We start from the raw sequence: 18,813 nt of genomic DNA, 5'->3' as shown, positions 1-18,813 counted from the left end.
CAGCACTGCCATCAGACAGCTGCATTGCCAAGGGTTCCCTGAGGAGCCCAGCCAGGAGGAGCCAGGACAGACAAACAGAGCAGGCGCCTCTTTTGAGACACTTTGGGAGTCTCATCTTCTGGGAAGGGATGGCTTCCAGAGAGAATTCCTAAGGCAGCATCCTTTACACCCGTGGCTGCAGCCATTCACCTGCTCCTGAGGCTTTCCCGTTTATTTTTCATCCAAAGGCAGCTGTGACCCCGTGTGCCAAGATGTTCCACCTTTCCCAGAAGCAGCCCCAGAAGGGTGAGGGTGTGACGCTACAGCTCAGCCCCAGGGTGCCTGAGGGGTTTGATGTCCCTGCTGCTCTCCAGGAGGGCCCCACTCCAGCAGATCAAAGAGACCCGAGGCCAGCAGTGACAGTTTTCATCACGCTTTTAAAAGAAGGATCATGTTATCACCTGATCTCAGGTGTTCAGCATCTCCTTTGATCCAGGGCACACTGAGAGATCCGAGGGCCATTCCTGCCTCCTTTCTTGGGTTCTAACTGCAGTGCTGATCGATCTGGGGAGCTCTGGGCTAATTAAGCCCTCAGCCTGCACTGCTTGGAAGCCAACATCCTGAGTGGGTTTGTTTGGGTGCTTTGCAGGAGGAGAATTAAGAAACGGCCAGGCAGAATTCATTAGAGCACATTTTGTTTCTCTCCCAGCTCTGCCTGACCCCGGTGCCTTCATTTGCTGCCTGGGTTTAGAAAAGCTGAGGCAGCCTGGTGTGAGGGTGGCTGAGTGGGAGGAGGTCTCTGGGAAACGATGAAACCAGGAAAGCTGAGGCCAAATTCCTGGAAATACAAGCCCAAGGACTCATCAGTCACGGTAAATATTTTGCAGAGCTTTTGCAGATGAATCAGTGCAACACCGGCTGTCTTTGCTCAAATAGAAACGTGGTTTGGGTTGGAGGGGACCTGGAAGCTCATCCCATTCCTGCCCCTGCCATGGGCAGGGACACCTTCCACTGTCCCAGGCTGCTCCAACCTGGCCTTGGGCACTGCCAGGGATCCAGGGGCAGCCACAGCTGCTCTGGGCACCCTGTGCCAGGGCCTCCCCACCCTCCCAGGGAACAATTCCTTCCCCAAATCCCATCTAAACCCACTATCTTTTATTTTGCAGCCATTCCCTGTGTCCTGCTACTCCAAGCCCCTGTAAACAATCTCTCTCCATTTGACTTGTAGGTCCTGGAAGGCTGCAAGTATGAAATCCTGATTATCTTTATGAGGAATTCGTGACTGAACGTACCTTCGGTGGTATTTTGGGATAATGAGAATTAATATTCATCAACAGTCGTAAATGAGAATTTGTAACAACAACCAAAGGAAAGCTTGTTTGAGATCTGTAATGATAATGTTCTTTCACAGCTGCTTTTGTGAGGGGGGAATAATTTAGCAGCACTGGAGCTGATGTTGACTCTCGGGTTTGTGGTGAAATTATGAAGTGAATGTTCCCTCCAGAGGACTCCAGAGCTGTTGGTGGGAGCTGGAGGCACGCTCTGGAGAGAGCCTGGAGTCTGCTGTGCTGCAGGATTGTAAATGGCTGTAATTTCACTGCACTGCCTCCATCCTGCCTGCATCCTATGGGAAACAGCATTAAGCAAAAAATAAATGATGTGATCTTTCTTTAAGCTTTAGGAAAATGAATTCATGCTAAAATGGCCTTATCTTTTCTTTTTTCCCCCTGCGTGTAACGTGGGATCCTATGTGATGATTTCTCCACAGAAACACTTTGGTTTTCCCTACTCCTAATGGGAAATTTCTGCAGACAGAAAATCCTTAAATGCGAGGAGGCCGGAGGCTGGTACCAGCTAAACAGAGGAAGATTAAGATCAAGTACAAAACCACGGTGTAACAAGGTAAGAGGCAACACAGCTTCAGAACAAAATACTGAGATACAGATTGTTTGGCACACTGCAGGGGAGGGAAGAGAAGGGGTTGGAAGTGAAGGGCTCTGCTTTTCCTCCCCATGCTCCTCCATCCCCTCCACCCCTCTCCAGCACATCCCTGTGTTTGTTCTCCTTGGAGCTGCACAAAAACTCTGTCACTGAGCGAGGACAGCACTGCAGAAGCCACCAAGGGAAGGAACTTGACCTGGCTGGTTTTTCACAAGAGCAATTCCCTGTCCCTGCTTCCCTACAGAGGGGAAACTGTGGGTTAATGACACCTGTGTCATAGATTTATTGATATCAGTATTTTATAGAAAACAGGAATATAAAAATTATTTTATTATACAAATGTGGAAATGCAAAAACAAGGTAGATGAGAGTTTGCCATGGGTGTGAGCTGTTTCCCAGCCATTACCCATTTAATCTTTAATTTCATGATAGAAGCCAACACTCCTGATTTTGTCTAAGGCATTTGACCAAAAGGTAAATTTGGTTTTGTTTAAATCTGCCGAGGAGAGTGATTTTAGGGGCAGGAGTTTTTCAAGTCACTGGAGTAGAATTGGTCAGCGTTGCCAGGAGGAGGAACGCTCTCACTGCTGCTGGCAGCGAACTGCTGCAGTGCTTGAGGAGCAGCACGTCAGGGCAGAGGAGCTGTGGGACAATTCCCTTGTGTTTCCTGTGAGACAGCGCTCCCAGGGACGGGGTGGCCTTGTTGGGGTGGCTGTGCAGGGCCCTGAGCCGGACTCGGTGATCCCTGTGGGGCCCTTCCAGCCCAGGACATTGCGTGTTTCCCTGGGCTCAGGGGATGCCAGGAACAGCTGTGGCTGTGTGAGCCCTCCCAGGAGCAGTCAGAGGCTGCCTTGGATCCCTGCTGCAGGTGTGCTCCTCGTCTGGGGGCTGAGGGAGGGCTCTCGTGTCTCAGATAAAAGCAGAGCTCCCCCTGTCAGGGCTGAGCTCTCGGAATGGTCCCACATGTGAACCTGCACTGCCCTGGAGCTGCTGTGCCCTCCCACTGGAGGGGTTCCACACCTGGGGGCAGAGCAGGGAAGGAGGCAGGGAGAAGCTTTCTCAGCAGAGGGCTTGGACAGGTAACAGAGGCTTCTCTGGGCAAGCTGTGCCACTCCACCCTCCCAGGGAAGGATTCCTTCCTTAGCATCCATTCTAAGTCTACCTTTATTCAGTGGGAAGCCATTCCCTGTGTCCTGTCCCTCCATGCCTTGTCCCCAGTCCCTCTCCAGCTCTCCTGGAGCCCCTTTAGGCCCTGCAAGGGGCTCTCAGCTCTCCCTGGAGCCTTCTCCTCTCCAGGTGAGCACCCCCAGCTCTCCCAGCCTGGCTCCAGAGCAGAGGGGCTCCAGCCCTGGGGCAGCTCCGGGGCCTCCTCTGGACTCTCCAGTAGCTCCAGGTCCTTGTGCTGCTGGCCCCAGGGCTGGGGCAGCTCTGCAGGTGGGGTCTCACCTGAGCACAGGGGCTCTCCATCCGTTCTCTGCCCAGTCAGCATTTCCTCTGCTGAACTCCCAGTACAGGCTCTTGGCAAGCAGGTAAATAGGAAGTTTTGCTCTAATTCCCACCTGTGAAATCCTGCTGCAGCCACCGAGGCACTGGGGCTGTAACAGAAGGGCAGCCTTGCCAGTGGTTCTTATCTTCAATGAACTGTCATGTCACACTTGTGGAAGTGCTGGGAGGGCCCTTCAGGATGGGCAGCCCTTCACAGCAAGAATGTCAGGAAGGCTGAATGCCAAACCCTGGGGAGCTGTTAGAAAAGGAAATGAGATGTAACATGGTGTTGTGACCTCCAGTAGGCTGGGGCAGAAGGGCCACAAATGATCGGTTTTGTCCACAGATGTGAAACTTTTAATCAGATCAGCTCAGGCAGTGTCTGTATCCATCTGAGGCTGCAGCTCTGAGGCTTCAGGGAGTTGCAGCCTCTGAAGCTCTTTAGCCACTGTGTGCCTACAGAAATCCTACTTTGGAACAGGGTCCCTGTTCCAAGCCTGGAAAATGTCCTGCGTTAGCACCTCACAAAACACACAGAAGGTAAAACCAGGGAAACTGAATTTCCTGCACCACGTGTTGATCCAAGGGGGGCATCATCACTTTGTCACCTGTTTGGTAGGTGGGATTTAAGTGGGGTTGTGGATTCCCAGGGGAGCTGTGAGAAAGGGGGCCGTGGCAGGGTTATCTCCTCCCCAAAGAGAGCAGCAGGGGAAGGAGAGCCATGAGGAGGGTGAGGAACAATCCCTTCTTGCTCCCACAGGAGGGGATTAACCGGAATACCAAGTGCCAAAGGGACAGGGAACAGAATGTCCTGAGCATGGGGACCTGTTTGGAGCCAACACACACCAAAGCAGCCCTGAAATGTTGTGTATTCTCTGCCCAGGCAGAGCTGGAGTTGCTCTAGGCCTATATTTTTAGGACATTTTAGGTCCAAATATAGAGAATAAAAGTGCTGCAGCTCTCACCTGCTCTGGGGAGCAGGAAGGGGAGGAGGGCAGAGCTGGGAGCACAGAGCAGGAAAACACACAGGTTGTACAGAGAAGTTGGACACTGACTTCAGGGGTATTAATTCCTTAATGTAGTGGGAAAGGGAAGGCAAGGGAAGGAGGAAAGGAAAGGCTAGATTTTGCCTGGACATATTTGTTTTCTAACACACTGTTAGGATCCTGTGGCCGACAGTGAGCTGTGGTTAGCTACTCACAGGCATTTTTGATATTTCCCCATGATGAAATGACACGTTGGAATAGAGAGGAGAACAAATAATGAGATTCATCACTTGCCCCTTTCCTGTGTTTTAATTATAAACAAGCAGATGCAATTCATAACATTAAATAAGATTTCCCCTCATTTCCTTCCAAAAATGGTTTTGAGCAAGATAAGGCACTTAAATTTAATCCTTCCAAGAATGTACGAATACTGAATCCTTGGCTCAGACACAATCCCACCATGAATTTATATGGGAGCTTTAATGGGTTTGTAAATTAATCAATAACGTGGTTAAATTATATTTGCTCTGCTAATTATTTTCCATGTCCTGCAAATTAGAACTTCAGCAGTCTCTGAGAGAAATCAGCCCTGCCGTTTGCACCACGCTTGTGTTTACCTGCTGGAGTATTACTGAAGTGCCTGTTTATTGGTTCTGCTGGGGCTGGGAGCTCTTCCTTTGCTGTTTGAGTGGCAGCCACGGGGCTGCAGGGCCATGCCATGGTGGTTCCATTATTCTGTGTTGGCTGTGTCAAATCCATTCTCACAGGGAAATGCTGTGCTTTCATAGGCTCTCCTCACGCTCCTCCTGGGGGAGAAGGATTTAACCCCCTCCTCCTCCCCCAGGAAAACCTGGGGACATTTTTGAGGATGGAAATGGATCTTGATTGGGCTCTTAGCCTCGTGAGTTTGAAGGGCACGGCTTCAAGCATGGGTTGGATGAGATGACACTCAGAGGCTCCTTCTGACTTGAATTACTCTGTGATTCCAGGAATCCGGTCATCCAAGGCATTTTCCCCACTCAGTTTTCCTGAAGCCAGCAGTGATGGGGGCCGGATGGCGGGACAAGTTTGCAGCAGGCAAAGCAGCAAACAACACCAAAAGGACAGATCAGGGCTCAGGGGGCCAGAAGCAGCAGGAGAGGTCCCCTGCCTTCCCCATTTTCCCATGTTTTCATGGGCAGCAGCCAGCTGCAGAGGTTGGGAAACTCGGTGGCTATGAAAGACAAACGGAATATGGAAAGATTTGTAGGATGCTTCTTACTCTGCCTTCCCCCCTAACCATGGTTTTACCCACAGAAACACACTCGAGGAGCGTAAGATATTCCCTGTAAATGGGACTTCTATCCCTCCTCTATCTCTGATATGCCAGCGAGCTGGCACATTTAGCACTTGTGCATTTGCTTTCTGCTTTTGAAGAGCTGTAAAGGGCAAGGAAAAAGCTAGAGGAGGGAAAGTTCAGATGAATAGCAGCTGGCTTGTATTTCAGTATCTAGGCAGTTAAATCCTAAATTGTTCTTTTACTGTGTAACAAATTAGGTTGTCTCTTAACACGAGGAGCTCTATTTTACAGCAAAAGAATCCTCGTTTAAGGCTGGGTTTCTAGTTCCCGTGCTGGGGCACATTCAGAGATTAGGCTGAATACCTCATGCATACACCCATAGCTACAAGAATTTGTGAAAAGGATCTACTGTTCCATGTCTGTGTGGGGTCTGTTCTTAGGTTTTTACCTGTGGTTTCTGGTGTTCTGGTTTTCACTCATTTCTTCACCTGGCATTTTCCAGGAAAGAAAGGTCGCATCACACAAGAACCCTTCAGTGAACAGTTCACCTTCTCGCCATAATTCTTAAGGGGTTTTTGTGGCTTTTGTGGTGGGCTTTTTTTAAAAATTATTTTTAATTTTTTATTTGAAATGATGTTTTTCTAAACTATTTATACAGGTATAGCTCTCACAGGTCTTGAGGCACCCATGCTTCCCGTTGCACTTCCTTCCATCTTAGGCAAGTTGCTGACTTCTGCAGAGGAAAACAATTTGTTACGTGGCTTATACCCCATCCTGAGGAGCTGAATGTGCAGTCCTTTAGGCACATGGATATCTCTGGAATCCTGCTCATTCCCACAGCTCGGTGTGCAGCAAGAGGAGTCTAGAGCTATGTATGTGTGGAGGTACTGGCAGGTTTGGGTCTTCTTTCTCCCCCTTAAACGGTGCGTTGCAGCTTTGGGTTCAGGGTTAATTTCTCCGTATCCTTTAGCTTTGCTTTGTTCCTGGATCCTGTCTCTGCAGTGCTCTCCCCAAAGCATCAGAACAAAAGTGCTTTTGGGAGCAGAGGAGAAGCCCTGTGGCACGGAGCTGGCTCTGCTTTCCCCTGGCACTGTGCTACTGAGCTGGGGTGGGATACTCCTGATTTCTGTACAACAGACCCAGGAGTGGCACCAGTGTCTCCCTGCTGGGCCTGCTCCATCCCTAGAGCTGCAGAACACAGCCACAGCTAAGGGCAGGGCTTGGGGCTTTTCATTGTTTCTTCAGATAAACAAATCCAACACAGAGCATTTGCCTCAGAAGGCACATTTATCCCAAGTGGCTCTCCCTGTCCCAGTTCTTCCAGAGGGATTGGGGCTCGGGCACTGAAGGGAATGAGAGCCTGCCTGTGCCTCCTGCTGCTCTGTGCTGCAGCTGGGGGCTCAGCCACACGCCGGGGGCTCTGCTGCACCATCCCAGTGCACGCACACGTGGATGGGTAATGGCACTGGGGCAGCAGCTTGGCTTATTTGGGTGGCACCTTGGAACAGCTTTTGGGCTGTGTGGCTCTGCTTCTGCTTTGGGTGCATTTTGTATGACAAGCAGTAAAAAAGGGCTTAGAATTACACCACGGTATGAAAGCCTGGCCTGTTGCAATGAAAGGAGGAGTTAAGCGGCTGAGGGGTTTTGTTTTCTGCCTGAGAAAGAAGGGATAACAGTGAATAAAGACAAGATAATAATGGTTTAAAAGAAAAGCATTCACCAAGGGATTGATTTACTGTAGGCTTAATGGAGGGTTGCATGGAGAATTTACCCAGCAGAGGAAGGTAAGCTGAAACACATGAAAAAATATCCCTTATTTCAGAGAATAAACACAGCTCTCTATGTACATCCTAATTATCATCCTTTCAGGGAAAGTTAATATTTCCTTTGTAACCCAAACAGGTCAAACTCATTCACAACCTTCTTTCAGAGGCAGCAGACTCATGGCTCACAGCATTTTCCAGCATTGCACAGAGCACAAGAACTGTGCTGGTTGCTTGCCACAGGACTCTGTGGTGTGTATATATATATATGTATACATACATATACATATGTATATTTGATTTTTTTAAAGGGTCTTTTGTACAACCAGGTCAAGACTTTTGCTGAAACCCACTCACACCAGCATAGTTTATAGAGATAAGGAACATAAACAACCATAGTATTCACTCCCATTAAAACAGGCTAAACTATATTACTCCTATTAAGATCATGACCCCCCCAATAAGCAGCAATGTAAAGAAACCAAGCCTAGTAAAAAAATAAGTAATTCCAGACAAATCGATTTAATGAATGACCCAAACCAATCAATAGTAGCAGTATTTTAATAGAATTTTGTAACCAATAATAAAGTGTAACTCCAGACCCACGGAAATCGATGGAATTTTGCCTTTGACTCAACTGGGAGCGTAATTCAATTTGTGGTGTTTAATGGAGAGCAACAGTCCTGTTCTGGAGTTTGATTGACTGTTGTAAGTATTTTATTGGGAGTTTATGATGTGAAACCCTTTTTCCTGCTTAGGGACAAGAGCATTGATGTGGGGAATAAGCAGTATTGCTTTCAGAGATGAAACCGAGGGGGTCTGCCCTGTCCCCCTTCACTCGGCACGTTGGGCACTCGCGCACATTCCACGGAAGTGGAGCCTTTCCAGGTGCACCTGGTGCCCTCTGGGCCGTGTAAGTGGATGCCCACCCTGCAGGGCAGAGGAGGAAATGCTCGTTCGGCTCAGGTGGGTGAAGTTCCTCTAGAAAAGCTGATACCTCTGGACTGCTCCCTTGCTCTTTTGGTGAATAAAAGCGCCACAATTGTTCCTGAGAGCTGTTCCTGCAATAAAACCTCCAGAGGTGGCTGTTCTGCGGTGTCCCTAGAAGTATATCCCAGCCCTTAGTAGTCATTTTCACTAGAGAGGGTTTTCAGGCAGCTGGAACTAAATCTCCTGGCTGCAGAGCAAGGCTGCTCTGCGATTCCTTTCCCACAGTCGGCAGCTTTCCTTTAGCTCTGAAAGCTTTTCCTTCCTTCAGGACTGATCCCACCTGGCTTCTTGAGCCCCCCTTGCTCAGCTTCATCACCTCCAATTCCTTCCTCTCTGTCACCCTCCTCACACTCCTCCCCACACTCATTTACCCCCTCTGGCTGGTTTTGGCTGCTTCTCCTCTCCCTTTCCAGGTTTGTTGCCCTGAACTGTGCAGAGTCCCAGAGAAGCTGCAGAGCACGGGGAGCACACTGCCTGCAGGTGGCCACAGCTCAGGTAAATGTTGTCAGAGCCAGGAGAGCCCTTCCCAGGGTGGGTGGGATGCACTCCACTTCATCATCCTGGCTGTGGGGCTCAGCCACTGACAGCACATCCCCAGCTGGGGCCTGGTGCAGATTTCCTGGCTGCAGTTCCTCCTTTGTTGTTGGATTCCTGAGGGGAGTAGGATGAGGCCCCAGAGAAATCCTTGGCTCCATCAGCAGCAGAAATCAGTGTCTGGACATAGGGGTGTGATAGTTCTCCTTGCAGCAGAGCCTTTTTTGTTTCACTGACTCGTGGTTCTGCCTCCACGTTGCATTCTTGGTACTCCGTGCCATCCCTCCAGTGTCTCTGTTGATTTTCCATGCTGAGCCAGGTGCTTTAATAAGGTCCAAATGGATTTGATTTTACCAACTTTTATTTTCTAGAAATGATACCAAACAAAACCTGAACTTATTTTTCACTGCATCCATGCTACATTTTGTTTTACTTCTCATTCACTTCTTCCTGAGGAATTCTTAAGCCTCGTCCCCATTCCCACCCCTAAGCTGTTCAGTGTGGTTAATAAGGAATAACGAGATCAGGATCACAGGAGCTGTTCTCCCTGGCTGCTCCAGGCACTCTCACCTCCTTGGCAATGGCCTTGTGCAGAGATGCAGCTCCTCTCATCCTAATGATCCTTCAATTCCATCTTCTGCCTGCAATGTGAGCCCCGTTCCACACAACAGCACCAGGTTTCCTGAGACCTCCTTCTCCTCTGTTTTATCCTTATTTTAAAGTCAGTCTGCACATGTCAGACCGTTTTCTGTCTTTTTTCCTTTCCCTTCCCTAACTTCCAGCCCCCTAGCTTCCAGCACATCACTGGGGCAAACAGCTCACGTTACTGGGGTTTATTTTGGAGGTGAAAATTAAGAATGTAATTGCATTCAGGACATGGGCTTGGGAGAGGACAGAACCTGAGGGAGACAGGACTGGACAGGGAGGTGTCCAAATCATGACTAGGAAAGATGGAAAACCCCCTTTTCTTCATGGTTTGAGACCTACTGGTTTAGTTCCCAGCACTGCTTGGCTACTGGGAAGCTCTAGTTCAGAGGTGCATTATAATGCTGAGCTCCAAAACCAATCTTGGGAGGCCGAGCCTAATCTTGTTTCTGAGAGCATCAGCCAGTCTGATAAAAGCTATCACCTCTTTCTACAAAGCCTGCCTCTCACCTGTCTGTAGGCCATCGCTGCCACCATCTACCCTCTCTGCCTCTTTCACTCCACCCATTAAGGCACGCAAATAAAGCAGTTCCCCTGTGCCCCACGCAGTGACAGCCTAACTGCTGGCACTCCGGAGAGCAGCCAGTGCTGCCCTGGGAAGTTGCTGCATTTCCGACAGCTCAGTGTCAGCAGGGCCATCAGCAGCCCCCAAATACACTTGGAGGTGCTGTCTGTAGGCAGCAGAGTGAGGCAGCAGTTTTCTGGCAGCTTCTATCTCTGTCAGCTTGTTCTGCTCCCGTGTGCAGGCGGGGAGGTGACAGATTCCTTGTAAAAGCCTGAAGCGGTTTAGGTGGATTAAATACTCGGAGGAGTGTTTGATATTTGATTACTGTGGGGTTTCATTGCACTGCAAGCAGGTTCCTCAGTGTCCAGGGGACAGGATCCATCAGACGTGGAGCACCAGCAGGACTCCGGCCGTTCTCTCAGGCTGGGGATTTCGGGTGTGCTGGAGGAGGTGGCAGAAGATAAATGTCAGTTCTTTGCAATTCCAGCGTCAGTCAGGGGTCGCCCCGGAGCTGGAGTTGGAGGTGAGTGCCCAAGTGACCAGGGGAAATCCCTGTCTAAGGAGAGCAGGTGTTCCTCTCACCCCAAAATGTGCCACGCTTGAAGAGGGGGGGAAGGAGGCGCCCTTTCATCTTTTAACATTAAAAACTGAGAGTGGAAGCGCAGGCAGCAATATTAAAGGTAGCACAAATACAAAGGCCTCTGTTGGCTTCAGGCCATTTTCTCCTGAGTGTAAAAACAGATTCAAGATCACCTTTTGCCTCAGCAGCAGGCTGGAGATGCGGCAGTCAATCAAGATACCACAGGAAGCAGTGGAGCCATTAAAGCGGAGTGTGATTTCGTTGAGCAGCCCTCTACGGAGCCGAAAACAAAGTGGTTAACGCAGCAGGTAATGATTGGGGAGTGAAAGCCACGAGCAGGAAGGAGCTGATGCCACTCACAGGCGTTTCCAAAACAGACGATCGCAGGCAGCCACAAGCCTGCTCTCTGTCTGTGCACTCCCTGCAGGGTGGGCTGGCAGAGGAGGCTCCAGGTGAGCCCCCTGCCCACGGGAGGGATGCAGGGAGCCCACGGAGCCCCAGCCTGCTGGGGTCCCCCTGCCAGGCTCTGCCTGGGTAGCTGGGAGCTCAGAGACGTCACTGGGACTCTGTAAGCACTGACTGGAAGTGTGCCTTTGATAAATCTCCGTATCTGCCTGCTCCGGGAGTGTTACTGAGCCTCCAGCGCAGCTCATTAGGCTGCAGCACAGCCTCTGTGCTGCCGAGGAGAGCCCGTAATGAGCTCTGGCCATTATGGCTGTACATTTGTACAGGATTAAAGCCTCTTGCTCTCTCTATAGGTGCGTGTGTAGGGATAAGCACTCTGAAAGTCAAGGTACAGAGAGGTTATTCAAAGAGGAGTTCATCCTGCTTTTGGGGAGGCAACTCAGTGTTTACATTATTGGTGCCTGTAACTAATTAACCACTGAGGCTCGGTTCGGTTAATCCTGTGGACTGGGGATGCTCTGCTTCTTCGTTTTCAAGGGGCATCAGCACTTTAAGAGCCACAGAGGGAACAGAAGGTGGTGCCCCAGGGAAAGATTGAAATGAACATCCTGATTTGAAGGGAAGAGCAAATGTAAATCTGAGAGAGATCCCGGGAGAGATGAGGTGTAAAGGCTACGTGCTCCCTCAGTCACCCACTTTCCTCTTTGAAGGCAAATTTTGGGGTGGACATGTTTGCATAAGAACTGGTCTTGTCCTCTTGAGGCAGGGAAGCATTCCAATAGCACAGCAGAGGGATGATGCACAGTGAGGAGGCTTCCAGCGTCTGGTCAGGTGTAAGCAGGCATTTCCTTTTGTTCCCTCCGTGGTATCTGCCCACCCTGGGAGAACTTCTGTGGTTTCTGCTCTGAGAGAGAGGTGCTGTTCAGGGAGGTTTGAGAATGCCTCAGCCGGCCAAGCCTCTCCTTCTGAGAGCCTTGCAATGGAGCTGCAGTTCTCTGGGGGGTACAGGGCTGTAAGAGCCCCCTCCAGGCTGACCCAAACACAGGATTTACTTGCAGAAGGTGTTTTTTTCCACAGATTAGTGAAGTCAGGGGCTCACTGGCATGGGAGAGGTTCAGGAGGTTTTCCAGTTCCAAGATATTTTTAATGTTTCTTTTTTTTTTTTTTTTTTTTTCCCCCAACCTGTCTCCTGTAGCTCCTTTAAACCTCTGAAGTTTGCCTTCAGATTCCATTTGGTGGTTTTCCTCTGCTGCCTCCTTCCCCTCAGGTTGCAACAACAGGAACCATCCTGCCACTGGCCCTGCAGCAGTCCCCTGGCTGTGCCCCTCTCCTGCTGACACCTGCACAGGATGTCACCCACCAAAGGCTCTAATTCCCACTCAAGATCCAGCCCCACTCGGCCATTTGGTCCTCCCTGGATGTGTTGCTGCATTTTAATCCTATTTCTCCAGGCAGTTCTCATCTTCTCTGCAAACCATGCCCTGGCGATTTTCCGCGTGGCCTCAACTGCTGACCCTCCCAGGGCATCTGAGGGAGAATTATTTCCCAGCATTCCTGATAAGGCAGCCAGGAGAATGGATTCGGGGCATTAGGCATGCTCTGTGCTGCAGCTGTGCACACACCTTCGGGAGCTGCCTGCCTGAAAACGTTGCACAAAGGGGTTTTCTGTTAGGGAAAAAAGGCATTTAAATGCTGGTTTTAAGAGGGATTTTCCATCATAAATTGATTTCTAGTTCTGGAGTTAAAATAAGAAGTCCAAAAAACAGTTTGGGGAATTCAGAGGTCAAAGAAGTCCAGCAAGATGGATGGAGACTGTACTCAAATAGTACAGGTCTTGTGTGCAGTGTTCTCCTAAAGGAGCAGTGTCCTGCCAGGGGAGGGAGCTTCTTTTAGACCCAGCTCTGAGCCCTGATTTCACCTCCACTGGGGCACAGAGCAAAGTGCCTCCAACTTCTGCATCACAGAATTCTTCTTGTCTGTCTGCAGTGATGTGAAACTCCTCTCCCTGTAAGTACAAACCTGATGGTGGATTGATTTCTGTGTTTCACATCTCAGCTGAAGACATTTTTTTCTTTCCAGATTCCTGGTTGTAGACGTGAAGCTCAATTGCCCAGATCCCCCGGGAGCATTTTCCATGTGGAAATGTAACATTAAACTGAATAATTTGCATGATCTGGCACTTCCTTCCTTCCTTCCTTCCGTCCTTCCAAGGAGTAACTGGACTGTGGGTGGTTTGGGTGGACAATTCCCTTTCCATGGGTTCAGCTTTGGCTTTGAATGTGCTGTGTAGGCACCTAAGGCTGTAATTAAATTAATACCATCAAAGGCAATGTCTGATATTTCCAAACACACAGAGTCCACAAACAAACAACCCCAGACCATGCCTTTCTTTGAGAGCACTTCTGGGGCCTTTATTGTCTTTAGTGGGCCACTTTTTTTTTAAAATTTCTGGTTTTTAACTGGTTCAAAGGGCTGGAGTAAGCAGCAGCACTCCAACTTCACCACCACCCATGAGCTGTCGTCACGCAGCACAGGGCAGGAGATGGAGGCAGCCAAAGCCCTACCACAGCAGCTATTCCTGGGCTGCCCGAGGCGGATCAGCCTCTGGAATGTGTGTTTGTCCAGGCTTGCAGGGATCTGTGGGAGGGACTCTGGGTTCGTGTGCTGTACTCCCTGTACACACATCAGACAAGTGCCCCCAGCCCCGCAGTGTCACCGGGTAAGAGTGCTGCTGTGGGACACAGTGACAACACTCTCCTCCTCGTTCACCCACAGAGGATCATCTCCTAACTGTGCCTTTACTCCTGATTCAAAAGCAGGAGCTGTGAAGCTCAGCCACTTCTTTGCTTTGCCTCCCTCGTGAATTTTGGAGCTGGTAGAGCGAACCTTTGATGTTGATTGGAATACTTGACTTTCCTGTACCTGTCTAATACCATGATTAGACTTTTGTATTTGATCAAAATGAGAAATCTACATTAAAGGGCTACACCAAGCACCTCCTGGCTTGATTTAAAGGAAAATAATAATCAGATGTTTTCCCAGGGCTGCAGCACTTAGAAAATAAGCCCCACTCCAAGACTCAAGTTAAGCTTTTGTTGTAAGAACAACTGTAATGACCCACTTTAAACAAGATTTTAGCAGACGGAAGTTCAGGCTTTCTGTACTGAATTGCAACAGAGCTGCAGTCTCGCAGTTAAGAATTGTTAGCCCTGCAATTAGGCACCTTTAATCGAATCCCTGCCACTTGCTTAATTCTAGCAGCACTTCAGCCACCCTGTGAGAAGCAGTGAAATCAGCCCTGCCACACCTCTCCCAGGCTGCCATTGGCTGCAAACCTGTCAGGCTTGATGGGCTGCAGTCAGAGGGGATTTCAAAGCAAATAAATAGCAGGGCCTTGGAGCAATCAGGAATGATTTCCACCTGTTTGAACTCCTGACTGGAGCAAGCCTCTCCCGAGAAACCCAACCTGCTGCATGAGGAAACGGCCAGAGACGATACTCCTTCTCATGGTGTCCACGATTTCTGTGAGTAAGTGACTTTGGCAGCCCCTGGGCCAGCAGCTGGAGCAGGTTTGGGAGCAGGTTTGGGAGCAGCATGGCTTGCTGCGTGCTCCAGATCACCGGGCTGATTTTCGGCGGTGTGGGCATGGTGGGCACCCTGGCAGCCACGGCCATGCCCCAGTGGAGGGTCTCTGCCTACGTGGATGGCAACATCGTGGTGTTTGAGACCATCTGGGAGGGGCTGTGGATGGACTGCATCAGTCAGCTGGGCATCAGGCTGCAGTGCAAGTTCTACGACTCGGTGCTGGCGCTGCCCCCGCCGCTGGAGGCCTTCCGGGCCCTCATGTGCGTCGCCGTGGGGCTGTCCATCGTCTCCTTCCTGATGGCCATTGTCGGGGCCAAGTACACTCAGCGCGGCAAGGAGGGTCCCCAGGGCATCAGCATCTTCATCCTGGCAGCTGGCGTTGCCTTCCTCCTCACGGGCAGCCTGGTCCTCATCCCGGTGTCCTGGACTGGGGGCAGCATCATTCGGGACTTCTACGACCCCGACGTGCCCGTGCCGCTGAAGCGGGAGCTGGGAGCCGCCCTGTACGTGGGCTGGGGCAGCAGTGCCCTGCTGCTGGCCGCAGGAGCCATGTACTGTCACTTCTGGTGCTGGGCTGACACGGCCACGAGGCCCAGGTACCCCTCGCTGGCCCGGGCCCAGCTGGCCAGGGCAGGAGGGCCGGCCCTGGGTGTCCATGCCTACGTGTAGGGGCTGCCCGTGGCCACGGAGCCAGGGAGTGCTCTGGGCTGCACAGGACCTTAGGGATCATCTCGTTCCAGCCCCTGCCATGGGCTAGGACGCCTTCCACTGTCCCAGGCTGCTCCAAGCCCTGCCCAAGCTGGCCTTGGACACTGCCAGGGATGGGACATCCTGTGATCTTCCTACTTGACGTGTGCTGATTGACTCCTTAATTTACTTTCAGGCCTGTAATGGAGGAGTAATTTTGTTCCCTTGCTGTTTACTGTTGATGGGGATATCTGCTCTCTAACAGCCTGGCAGGAACTGTTCTTACACGGGTGTTTGGTTAGAGCACAGTCCCCATTTATTTGGGAATGAGGAAAGGCGTGGGGACAGCGGCAGTCAGGAGGCTCTCAGGGAAGATGAACAGCCTGTGCTGGGCTGGAGGGAAGGAGCTGCTGTGCAGTATCCCACAGCCCTTCCCAGACCCCCGAGGTGCAAAGGGAGCAGGGCATTTCCCTCTGGAGTGGAGTGACTGTAAGGAGTGCTCTGGGGGAAGCGTGGGGCTGGCAGCACGGCTCAGTGAACGGAGAAGCCTGCAGCAATCCTGCTGCCAGTCCTGCACAGGGATGTTCGTGCTACCCCAGCAGAGGCCTCTGGGATTGTCCTTGGCATTCTCTGGTGCTTGTGGAGCTGGTGCATCCTCCTCATCTCCTCTGCAGGGCCCAGAACAGTCAGATTTTTAACCACTTCCCCAAAATGTGCTGTGAGAGTATTGGCTTCCTGCTGTTTGCCACCCCTCATCTTCCATGGCTTCTCCTGCTCTGCAGGCAGCACCTACTCCTCTGCAAAGCCCTAGCCTTGCTCTGGCTGTTTTGTGCTTGCCAGGCTGATTTGGGAATGCAGCTGGAGCAGCCTGATCCTGTCTGTCCATCCTGCAGGATCCAAGAGTGTTTGCAGCTGGGCATTTTATTATTCCCAGCTGAAAACCTTGGAATCTGCATTTGACGGTGTCCGTGGCGTTGATAAGTGCCCAAAGCAGGTCCAGCTCAGAAGGGTTTTTCTGGTTCTTTACCCAGCAGGGATGGATGGCAGCATTTAAGGGGTCATTTCGTGGCCCAGGGCTCAGCCTGAGCCTTTCTGTGCCTGTGGCTGGTGCTGTGACAAGGCTGTAATGGCTGCTGGGGCTGAGGAGAGCAATGTCTCTGTGTGCTCATTTGACTGCTCAGTCTGAAAGGGAGCATGGAAAGGTGCCTGTAATTAAAGAAGCCTTTTATTAACTTGGCTTCAGATGAACTTAGATGAGACAGTGCAGTGCTCCACAGAAATTCATTACATGTATTCACTCATGAGCATTTGCATTGAGGACAGCCAGCTCAGATCTTGCAGTGGGAATTTTCTAGGCACCACAAAACAGGTGTGATGTGTCCAGCTTGTCACTTGAGCAGTCGAATCAGCACTTACTAATTCTAGATGAAAATTGAAGAAAACAGTCATAAATAGGTTTTCTAGCACTAAGCCATATATTTTTTCTGTTGTCTTATGAAGTCTGTCACAGCAGCTGTCACTGACAGCTGATTTCAGTGGAGTCATTCTGGTGTCTTTGGTAATAATTTCCTCTACCCTGAGGACCTCCACCTCCTATTTTATTGTATTTTGATCCTATAATGCATATTTTGTTTAATATGGAACTATTTGGTGAGTAAGCCAGAATTGCAGGTTTTGGAGTAATTTAGACATGACATTTGTGATTAACAAAGCAGAGGATGAAGACATTTGCAATGCAAATTTGATACATATTTATGTGTAGGTAATGGATTTAAATGATGATGGATTCAGTGTAATGCAACTTCATGCAGATGTAAGTGCTTAAGAAGTAATTAAGTACAGTTTTCTATAACATTAATTAGAGGCTCCTGAATGCTTCCACTATCAGTGGGCCCATCTAGGAATCACATTGGAACTGGGTGTGCCATTTGCACTGGTAACTTCATTTTCAAAGAGCGGAAAGATAAAACTGCTTTATTTGAGCATTTAACATCAATTTCAAAGAAAACCTGAGCTTTTTATGTCTGACATTAACACCTGATGACTACATATTGCCCCATTTCTCTCTTTTACCAGTTGATCAAAAGAGGAGCCCAAACAAAGTCTCTGAGCTCAGACAACCCAGTGCTCGTGTGTGGGCTGGGAATCCAACCCTGATTCCGAGGGTAGAGCCAGGCTGGGTGGTGCTGGCACATCCGGGGTTTGAGTGGCACAAATGGGGATTGCTGGTGGTGTGATGGAGCATTTTAGGCTCTCAGGAGTCTGTGGCACTATCACATCTGAGTGTGGTGCAGGAACAAATATCTCAGGAGGAGCTGATCTGCAGGAGAGGTAACTCAGGGGTTGCCTCCTCCTGCTGAGCCAAACTGAAATCCCACATTGTGGATTCTGGTGGGGAAAAGCCCATTTAGAGGATTAGTGGATGTTTTGTCTCTGTGTGCAAGGAAGGCATTTGGCACTGAATGGGTGCATTTGTGCCTGCTAAGGGATGCAGAGTTTTTCCTCTTCCTTCCCCTGCTCAGATGCTCTGAACTGACTCGGGAGCTGCAGTTTGGGAGCGGGAGCAGGAGAATGGAGCTGTAAGAGTTCAGCAAAAAACCCTGCAGTTGAATTTTAAACTGAACTGCTGCTGTTGATGAGTTTTCTGAGAGTAACAGGCAAAGTTTGGCTTGAGGGGAGTGATGGAGGAGCTGGGACACATCCCTGTGCCCAAGGCTGGGTTATATCCAGCCAGATCCTGTCTCCAGGAACCCCGAGTGTCTGAGGGGATTCTTGGAGCTTATTTGGATGGCTGAACGTGTCCTTCTGTGAGACAGGTGAGGAGAGGCTGCTCAGGAACACGAGTAGAGCAGCAAGGCCTTTTAGGGAAGGGGGGTCCAGGAGGGCCCTGGAGGAAGAGCTTGGTCACACTCTGTGGTGGAGGAAAGAGGGTGGGAATAATCACTCCACACTGCACTTTTCTCTGGCAAGGAAAGGCCTGGGCTGAGGCTGTCACTTGCTGTGGATGGGCCAGGGGTGACTAAAATGTTGACTAAAATGTGACTAAAAAGGTTCTGGCATGCTGCAGCTCTGCTCTCCTGGAGGAGGGCAGGGTGGACGCTGCCCTGGTGCTCTGTGCTTACAGGCACAACTGGCAGAGCCTTCAGCCTCCCTGGGCTGATTGAAAGAGCTGAATAAATATCGTGGGTCAATCTCGGGTGTAGTAGCCTGATGCTATTGTATGCTTTCATGTTTGGTGGTTGCAGGACAAGGTGACTTTGGAAACAAATGTGTCCAGCTGCCATCTTGCTGTGTATTTGAAATAAAAGCACAGACTTGTCAGGAAAATCCACCAGTGCCTGGGGTTTCTGTCCAAAAAGGAGACAGAGGAGCCCTGCAACTTTATTGGA

General features: G+C 50.2%; 1 protein-coding gene across 8 annotated transcripts in view; it reads left to right on the top strand.

Moving 5' to 3' along the window:
• LOC121669310 (claudin-17-like) overlaps positions 1-18,755 on the top strand; it is a 35,552-nt gene extending 16,797 nt beyond the window's left edge. For 2 of the 8 annotated variants that reach the window (XR_006017702.1, XR_006017703.1), the window contains exons 2-8: positions 689-851; positions 1,208-1,881; positions 6,329-7,685; positions 8,192-8,918; positions 10,520-10,690; positions 10,936-11,055; positions 13,232-13,477. Coding sequence is in view for 5 of the 8 variants with exons in the window: in XM_042038077.1 (XP_041894011.1) it covers positions 6,545-6,554; positions 8,192-8,399; positions 8,837-8,918; positions 10,517-10,690; positions 10,933-11,055; positions 13,232-13,300 (666 nt within the window). In the remaining 3 variants the exon portion in view is untranslated. The other 6 variants (XM_042038079.1, XM_042038077.1, XM_042038076.1 and 3 more) reach the window with 6 other exon arrangements.
• Positions 18,756-18,813: the final 58 nt, after the last annotated feature.

Source organism: Corvus kubaryi, unplaced genomic scaffold (genome assembly GCF_017639235.1).
Source record: "Corvus kubaryi isolate FWS band 111438036 unplaced genomic scaffold, C.kubaryi_AGA036_p1.0 37391, whole genome shotgun sequence".
Lineage (NCBI taxonomy): Eukaryota > Metazoa > Chordata > Aves > Passeriformes > Corvidae > Corvus > Corvus kubaryi.
Note: the sequence above shows the minus strand (reverse complement) of the source record. Positions and strands in the feature narration are given on the sequence as shown.